At 50.1% G+C, this 8,850-nt stretch overlaps 1 protein-coding gene across 3 annotated transcripts; it reads left to right on the top strand.

Moving 5' to 3' along the window:
- Positions 1 to 4,824: 4,824 nt before the first annotated feature.
- On the top strand, positions 4,825 to 8,349 carry LOC606448 (uncharacterized). 3 transcript variants are annotated; one of them, XM_008657223.4, is made up of 5 exons: positions 4,825 to 5,308; positions 5,702 to 6,778; positions 7,084 to 7,342; positions 7,730 to 7,934; positions 8,023 to 8,349. In XM_008657223.4, exons 2-4 carry the CDS (start codon positions 5,853 to 5,855, stop codon positions 7,898 to 7,900), a joined length of 1,356 nt encoding a protein of 451 aa, XP_008655445.1. In that variant the 5' UTR covers positions 4,825 to 5,308; positions 5,702 to 5,852; the 3' UTR covers positions 7,901 to 7,934; positions 8,023 to 8,349.
- The last annotated feature ends 501 nt before the right edge of the window (positions 8,350 to 8,850 follow it).

The following is an 8,850-nucleotide window of genomic DNA, read 5'->3' on the forward strand; positions in this document are numbered from 1 at the left end:
GGTACGGGTGCTGAGTCCCGACGGGAGCGGGGGAACCACCATCCAGATAACGACGTTCCGCGCGCTCAGCCCGCAGCAGGGCGATCTCAGCACGAGCCCTACTCAGCTCGTCTAATGCATGGTCCAGCTCCGTGTTTAGCACGGCGGCTAGGTTGACTGTGCTGCTCAACCTAGGATTGCCCTCACCGACAGGTGAGACAATCACGCCTCTTGTGCTGCCAGATGAACGGCGGGGGTAATACTTCAGGTCAAGACCGTCAGCTGCCCCACCGAAAACCGAGCAGTAGTGCGAAAGCGCACGCCGTGCAGCATCTTGCATGGCTGCCTCAGCTGAGTCCCGCTCAGAGATAGAATAGTGCTCTGAACAGGCCTCTGCACCCTGGAGACTGTCCTCCGGGCAGCGCACCAAGCAAGTTGCCTCCCAGCGGTCCGGGTAGACCCCGCGACTATGCTGGTAGACCACACAGCGATACTCGACGGACCAAGTATGCCGGTCAAATGCCCGACGTAGCAGGGTGTCGAGCGCATCGTGGAAGTGACACCCGCGAGCGGCGTCGCGAGTGATGGGTCGAGCAACCCATCCTTCCGGCTCAGGGTTAGCAGAGAAGTCGGTGTCGTGGCTCGAGCTGTCGTCGCCTCCTCCGTCGTCTGGGTCTCCTCCAGCAGCTACTCCAGAGGCTGGGGCGCCCAGTGGTGGTGCAGGGGGCGGCTCCAGAGGAAGCACAGGGGAGCAGCTCCTCACAGACTCTATCTCCTGGTGGAGCGAGAGGGAAGAGCTCTGCTGCTCCTGTCGTCGACGTTCCTGCTCCTCACGCAGGCGGTGGTGTAGTCTCTCCAAGTGGCTGGACGCTCAGCAAGGCGGGAGGGTAAGAAGGGGATGACTGACTTTCGTGCAGTGTGTCTAAGTCGAGCCATCTACAAAAGACATCGCAAGCAAAAGGGTGAGAACAGAATTAATATGACCAGCAAATAATGAATCATAAGTAAATGAAGGATCAGAATAAAACATAATTTTCAGCAAGGTATAATATGTAGTAGAACATAGGTTTGGTCAGTAGGACCAACTTTTGAAGGGATATCAAAGTCAAGGAAGAGACAGAGGTCTATAATCCTTAGAACGACCATTCTACTCTAGGTTAGCGGTCCTACAGTCAGCACGGCTTTGATACCACTTATGTCACACCCGGTTTTAGAAGGCAAACCGAATGCGAACCATGTACGTGCCAGGATCAGTTATTCACGTACACAGCAGTTACATAATATGGACATCATCACACAGTGCTCAAAATAGTATTAAAAAGGGATAATAGTCGATTACATCATACGTCTGAGACGTCCATATAGTTCTTACAATAAATCAAAGTGCGGAAAAGAAACGTAGATAACGCGGCCTTCACAGGCAGCCGACTGGGGGTTGCCGCTAACCCACACCTAGAACTCGTCGTAATCTTGGAACTCCTGGAAGTCTCCTTCCACAGCTTCGTCTTCTCCTGAGCAGTGGTTGCAATGCTGACAACCTGGGGGGGGGGGGGTTTGGTGTGTAGAGCAAGGGTGAGTACACATCAACATACTCAGCAAGTATCCTGTTTGGCTGTAGTGGACTAGCTTTATGTGGGGATAAGTCAAGCAGTTGCTTTTAGTTGGTCAGGTTATTACTTACTAGTAGAAAGCCAGGTTTTAACATTAACCCAAGTTATTAACCCAATGTATCCTTTCCAAACGGAAAGAATACCACTTACCAATACCATAATCATAACCAGAACCATCAATCTCATTGCCACCTGTACCACAATGTCTCTGATCAAGTACCACTAATCACTGGAGCTCCCTTGGCCGCTCATAACCGCGAGCACGGCTGATATATCAGTTTCATAACACTCTGCAGAGGTTGTGCACTTTACCCACAAGCCGTGATTCCCTCTTGCCTCGGGCCGATCAAACCCTTAAACACTACCAAGGTGAATAGGCAGGGTTTCACTACGTAGCCTTTACAAAGATTCCCCGGGGCTGTAGCCACCCGTTAGGTTTCCTAAATGCACCGCACTCCTCCCCAAGGGGCGAACCCAAACTTGGCAGAGCGAGCCGCATACACCGAGCCCCATTGACGGCACGACGGCTAAGTGAACTACACCCCGGATCCTCTAATTATTCAGCTAAGGGCACCCCATTCCACCCTCATGGTTGCACTGTTTTCCCGGGCGGTCATCCATAGAACAGGTCCTTACGGAGAGGCACTCGAGAAACCGCTCGAGTCCCCTTGAAAACCACAAGTATAATCATAAAGAAGAACGGGAAAACAGCGTATCATAGATAATCACATCATGTTCATTGATTAGAGTTGAGCAATAGCATCAGACTAAGTAGTAATAATCCGACCCAAATAGGTAAACAAGGGCATGGGTAACAAAAGCTAGTCAATCCTTAGGTATAAATGTGTAATGCGGGAGGTGAATTAAAGAATGAATAGGACATAGATAGGTCAAAGGACACTTGCCTCCACCAACCGACTGCTGCTCAGGGGCTTCTCCTGCGAATTCCTCGGGCTCTTCGACCGGATCGTTCTCTATGCGAGCGCAAACATACATACATACATCCACATATTTAATACAAAAGAACAGTACACCATACAAGATAACAAATAAAGCGAATATGCATCAAGTATGACATTCGATAACGCATTTGTTATGGTTAGAAAGAAACGGGAAAGGTCTCGCAGGGGGTTAAATCTTATGCACTAATGACACAATTGGTTTTTAACAAAATAATTCTGTTATATATATTTATATATACTGATGGAAACCTAATCACTTTTAGTTGATCAACATTGCACAGGGTAAACAATTAACTACGTGAATCAATAACATAACGGAATTTTAAATTAAACTTCCTATTTTCCCATAGCATGAACAGTGATTAGCCTACTTAAAATACAGTAATTATGATCACAGAAAGTAAATAAAATAAAATAAAAAAAATAAAAAAAACAGAAGGGGGGGGCGGTTGAACCGGCCCTAGGGCGGTTGAACCGGCCGGGGGCAGGGCGCGCAGGGGCGGCCGAGCCGGGGCGGCTGAGCCGGCGGCGGGCGGCCGGGCTGGCGAGGGCGGGCGGCGCAGGGGGCGGCCGAGCCGGCCGAGCAGGGGGGCGGGGCGGCCGAGCGGCCGAGCCGGCGGGGTGGGGCGGGCGGCCGAACCGGCCATGGGGCCGAGCGGCGAGGGGAAGGGGAGGGAGGAGAGGGGGAGGAGGGAGAGAGGGAGGAGGGGGGGGGGGGCTCACCGGTGTCGGGGATCGACGGCGAGGGGCGGCCGGCGGCAGGGGGCGGCGCGGCGACCTAGGGCAGGGGCCGGGTAGGGGGTAGGGGCGGTGGCTTAGGTGGGGAGGGAGAAAATGAGGGGGGAGAGGGAGAGGGTTAGGGAATAAGGGAAAGAGGGGGGGGGCGGCTGGGCCTACCAGGCCCAAGAGGGGGGCGCGCAGGGGCCTGGGCCGGCCGGGGTCGGCCCACGGCGCGGGAGAGAGAGGAAAAGAGGAGAGAAAAAAGAGAGGGAGAAAAAAAGAAAGAAAAGATCTTCTCCACATTTTCGAAATCCGATCTTTCTACATGAATGCAATTGCGCTTTCAAAGCAATCAAAAGAAATGCAAGGGCGGCATGGTGCATCAAACAACATAAAGTATTTAGGGTTTTTCTACGTACGGGAATTCCAAACCGAATCCCGCTAGAACTTTGGAAAAGGTCAAGGTTTAGCGAAGGGAAAAAGAAAAGGAAAAGGTAACGCCCGAATTTTGGCGAGTAAAGAAAAGAAAAAATTCAACTGCAAAATTCGGGGCGTTACACACACCCTCATCGCTCCTTTCTCCGTCCCGGGCATTCCTGTCATGCCGAAGCTGCACGATCGTGCCTGTGGCCACCTTTCCATTGATGCTTGCCATACCGACGGTTCTCGTGGTGGGCGCCATGCCACAAATCCATGTGGTGCCGAACACTGCCGCGTTGTCCCCTATGCTGGCTATAGTACCCGCAGTCATGCCAAAAGTGACGCTGCCGCCAATGACCGCCGTCGTGCCGAAGGTTGGCGCCTTGCCACCAATACCCGTCGTCGTGTCTAAGGTTGGTGACTTGTCGTCGATGTCCTCTGTGTGGCTCGTGCCTAACTGTTGATGCCCTCCATCCTGACAGCGTCGCTCTCCATTAGGTCCCACGAACACGACACAAACTCGATGGACATGCTGTGTAGATGCTCGTGGAGTCAGTGAGCCAGAAAATCAGATGTACGTACATGCGTACCTTGGAGGACATAGACGAGTCGGAGTAGCTGGAGAGTGTCAGGCCACCGGCTGCGAGCAGATCAACCACCGTTGTCGCTTGAGGGGCCTCGACACGACTTTTTATAGCCAGGTTGGTGGGCGGATTAGGATGAGTAAAACAGCTCCATCCTGTGGCTGCTGAAAATGTTTTCCGCGCGTTTCTATGCATAGAAGACGCGGCGTGTGTGGGTCTGCTGAAACCGCTTTCTCCATCCCTTACGGAGCGACGTGCATGGGTTATTGGGCTCCTGTCGCGGTGCATTTGGCGCGAGCCCACTTGTCATGTCGTTAGTTTGTATGAACAAAAGACATGACGTGTGTGAGTTTGTGTCATTGTATGGGTGACTGAGGCGCTCGTGCCTCGTGTGAGGGCGCAGATTCACTTAGGATAGAGAGTGGATAGACGAAATAAATTAGATGTAATCTATATGTGTGGGCCATTTCAAATAGGAGTTATTTATAAAAATACGAGGCAGGACCAATAGAGATTTTACATGATCCGTCGCGTTACAACGGTCACCGTCTGTAAAACCGCAAGAATCCAGGGGCTGGATTGCAACCGGCGACGCAACTGACCTCCCTCCAGAGTCCAGACCGACCGACGCCGACCGGCGACGGCGACCGCCCGCGATTTGTTTACTCGTCTCGCTCACCTCCGCCTCCGCGAGGAGCTCCTTTTTCTCTATCCAACCATACCCTCACCAACTCCCCCTGTCTCGGTTTGCGTGGAGAGAGAAAGGGAGGGAGCGAGAAGTCAAGCCGGAGCCGGGAACAGCTCAACACCACGGGCCGCGGTTTCTGAAAAGGAGAGGCGTGGTGGGAAGGGGAGGGGGAGCGGGAGGGGGGCGAGCCAGCCAGAGAGCCGTACGCGAAGCAAGCAGCCCCCTGCATCTAGATCAGGCGTTCTGCTCGCACCGCCGCCGCCGCCGCCGCCGCCGCCGCTTCCTTCTCTCACCGACGCTAATTGGAGATCACGTCTGGGCCTGGCTGCTCGTCTTCCGTCCTGGGTAAGGAAGCCTTTGCTTGCTTGGACGGGTTGCTGGTTCGCTTGCTTTGTCCTGCACAAGAAGAATCCGATCCGTCCAGCTAGCTTGCGGATTCCCGTCCTGGGCGTCTGCGCGGTGGAGTGGATTGATGGTAGCAGTAAATTTGCGGGGTTCAGTTGATCCCCCCATGGCTGTTAGTTAGGCCCGCCTCAGAAATGTCTGGTTTCCTTGGTGATCTTCTAAGTTCTTAGAGTCTGTACCTTTAGGCTTTAGCTTTGGATCTTGCTCTCCTTCAATTTGGATCGCTGCTCCGGGAGAATGTTTCAGTTTAGCCTGCTCTATGGGTTAGCGTGAGCATGTATTGATTGATCTTGAGCTGAGCTGACGCACGCCTCGCATCACGTTGTTTTGCAGGTACAATTCGATTGATGACCTCATCAGGGAAGAATGTTTTGCAGTCTTACATGAGTTAAAGGGATAGAAAGTGCAACAACCGTGGAATAAAGGACTCGTGCTTTTGAGTAATTCAGGAGGAGTACATGCATCACGAAGCCTTGATTCTGGAATGGTGTCCAGTCGAAGGAACAGTGGGATTATCCTACGGGAAGGGTCGGTTAGGGACTGGTCCGAGTTCAACAATCCCTCGCCGTCCCCAAAACTGCTGTACTCACAGTCCTATGTCGCAATGAGGGGGTTGCTGGCCTCAGTGATCTCCTTGGACTTTTTCCTGCTGTCGAGCAAGCTAAAATCTGTGTGCGCGGCTATGACTTCCCAGAGGCATGGCCGATCACAGGAGAGGTCAAAATCAAAGGGGTTGACCTGCAGGAGAGTTGCAGTCCATCTGCTGTTCTTTTTCATGGTTGGCATTTTCATTGGGTTCATGCCTTTGTTCTCTGTCGATGTTTACAAGAAAATAGTATCCGAAAACGAGAGGCTTCCGTTCCATGATGGTGTGATTGAGGCGGAAATGATGGGCACCAAAGTTAAGGAGTTGGAGACAGTTGTAGTAGAGAAAGAGGTCGAACTGATTGACGAGCCTCAGGTTCAAGAGAGCCCTCCAGTTCCTGCAATGTTGGATGATGAGGCAGATTTTGCTGAATCTTCACCTGCATTACCTGCTATTGAAGAATCTGACATTCCTGTGAAGAAGCTGCTGATAATCGTGACGATCACTTCTGTTCGGCCACAACAGGCATATTACTTGAATCGGCTAGCCCATGTTTTGAAAGCTGTACAGGCACCTCTTTTATGGTTGGTGGTGGAATGGCCTGAACAGTCCTATGAAACAGCAGAAATTCTGAGGTCTTCTGGGGTTATGTACAGGCATCTTATATGTAGAAAGAATACCACGAGTGTACGAAAGATTGCTGTATGTCAAAGGAATAATGCAATCTATCATGTCAAAAGGCATCACCTTGATGGTATAATGCATTTTGCTGATGAAGAGCGGTCATACTCAGCTGATGTATTTGAAGAAATGCAGAAGATCAGGTCAGAGCTCTCTACCACATTTTTTTGCCTGTACTGATATATCTGTAATGAACTTATTGTCTACAAATTGTTTTGATGATTCATAATAAACAGTTAAATGTAGTTTTATATTGACATATAAGATTGTAAGCATCACATAGCCTTGATTAGTTTAATTGGAATGATGGAGCTAGAGAACCACAGTGCTCCCTCAAACTGCTAACCAGAAGTTTCAGGTCAAAACTCAAGATCTGCTAGCCATATTTCGGTAGAACTAAACGAGACAATCTGGCTTCCCTTCTCATGAGACGTGCTATGTTTTTCAGGCGCTTTGGCTCATGGCCTGTAGCAATCCATGTTGGAACGAAGTATAGGGCAGTTTTGGAAGGCCCTATTTGCAAAGGAAACCGAGTCATGGGATGGCACACAGTCCAGACGGTTCAGAAGAAGAGTTCGACTCGTCGATTCCCAATTGGCTTCTCTGCATTTGCTTTCAACAGCACAATGTTGTGGGACCCTCAAAGATGGAACCGCCCACCTATGGATTCTGTTATGGTCCACTCAGGTGGAAGAGGTGGTTTGCAGGTGAGTTTGTTTGGATATTTGAACTGTAATGGTAGGGAGGCTGCAGTAATTTTTCACATAGTTGATGGAACTCTTGTGTAAAGTCAGGACTCATCTATGTTGAAGGTTGGTCCTAGTTGCTACTTAGCGAAACTTCAGTTTACAGCTCTCCATTCTTATAAAAATGGCCAATGTCGTGGTGGAAGTGGAACAACATACCGTAGAATTTGGTTCTGCAATAAAATAATAGATTAACAATGGAGGCAAAATTAATAGATAAAAACCATAAGTGTGACATGTGTCGCCACAAATTGCAAGTATCGCCACCAATTGCAAATGCACCATGGCCATCTTTCCTGACATAGAACGAAGCAATGTGGTCTGACCTGACATATGTTTTTTTTGCAGGAATCACGATTTATAGAAAAGCTCGTTAAGAACGAGCGCCAGGTAGAGGGTCTTCCGGACAATTGCAGTCGGGTTATGGTCTGGAATTTCAACCTGGAACCTCCTCGAGTCAACTACCCCACAGGCTGGGCACTATATAAGAACCTAGAACCGGACATGCCTGTGACATAGTTTCCTGCCGCTGCCACTGTGCCTGCTTCTAGAGGTGATTTCTCCCAGCAAGGCAGAGAAGTTTGGAGCACACGTCTCCAGCGTATTGGTAGTTCTAAATTTCAACTCCCTGCTGTTACCAGGTGGTCCAGAACTCCACATAGGCTGCTCGTCCATGCCATCCTGAGCGAGTTGCGCCAAAGATTACATGGATACTGCACGCTGAGATCTTACTCCCTTCCCCCGCGCGCCTTTTAGTTTTGTGTATTCCTGTTATGCCCTTTATTTTGTGTTTCTCCTTATATTCACCAGCAGCTAGATACGCCGTGTAGACTTTCTTTTCATGTAGGCTCTTCTGTTCTTTTCATACTGTGTGTGTTACCTTACTACAGATGTATAAAGGCTCTCATACATTGCAGCTGTTTTTAAGAGGAAAGGCAAAAATACCTTCTTGATAGTTGATACGTGAAGAGATTCAAGCAAAACCGATCAGCTTTTCAGTCGTTTTGGCTTTCCATGAGTTGCTTTGCCACGAGGCAATGACCTTTGCGCGTCTGCGTCAGTGTACGTAGCTACGCTCGTGTTCTGTAACAGTGAGAGGTTTGGTTCTGTTTGTGTTTGAGATCTGATCTCTTGGTGGCATGTAAAAACACTCGCCGACACAAGTCAGGCGTACTGGACGGCGCAGCAGCTACTGTCCTACTGATCACGAAGGGGGTGACAAGGTGGGCTCATCCGCTCATCTCAGTCTGCCCTGCTTGCAAAGTTGGGTATCCGCCAGGCATCTCGCTCGGGCTTTGATTTTGTTGATGTGGGAGATGGCATTCGCACCTAGTCCTTGTGCTGGAAAGTGGAAAACCCCAAGGTGTTGTTTGGTTCAAGAAATGTAACGCAAAAGGTAATTGTTTACATTCGATTACTGTCGCTAACAAGTTTGAATAGTCCGGTATCAATTTTTAGTATGGTATCTG

Source organism: Zea mays, chromosome 8, assembly GCF_902167145.1.
Source record: "Zea mays cultivar B73 chromosome 8, Zm-B73-REFERENCE-NAM-5.0, whole genome shotgun sequence".
In the NCBI taxonomy this organism is placed as follows: domain Eukaryota; kingdom Viridiplantae; phylum Streptophyta; class Magnoliopsida; order Poales; family Poaceae; genus Zea; species Zea mays.

Coding starts and splice junctions, on each gene's coding strand:
- LOC606448 (XM_008657222.3), top strand. CDS start 5,853: ATGGTGTCCAGTCGAAGGAACAGTGGGATTATCCTACGGGAAGGGTCG. Junction 6,779..7,083: donor GAAGAAATGCAGAAGATCAG/GTCAGAGCTCTC, acceptor TATGTTTTTCAG/GCGCTTTGGCTCATGGCCTG. Junction 7,343..7,729: donor GTGGAAGAGGTGGTTTGCAG/GTGAGTTTGTTT, acceptor TTTTTTTTGCAG/GAATCACGATTTATAGAAAA.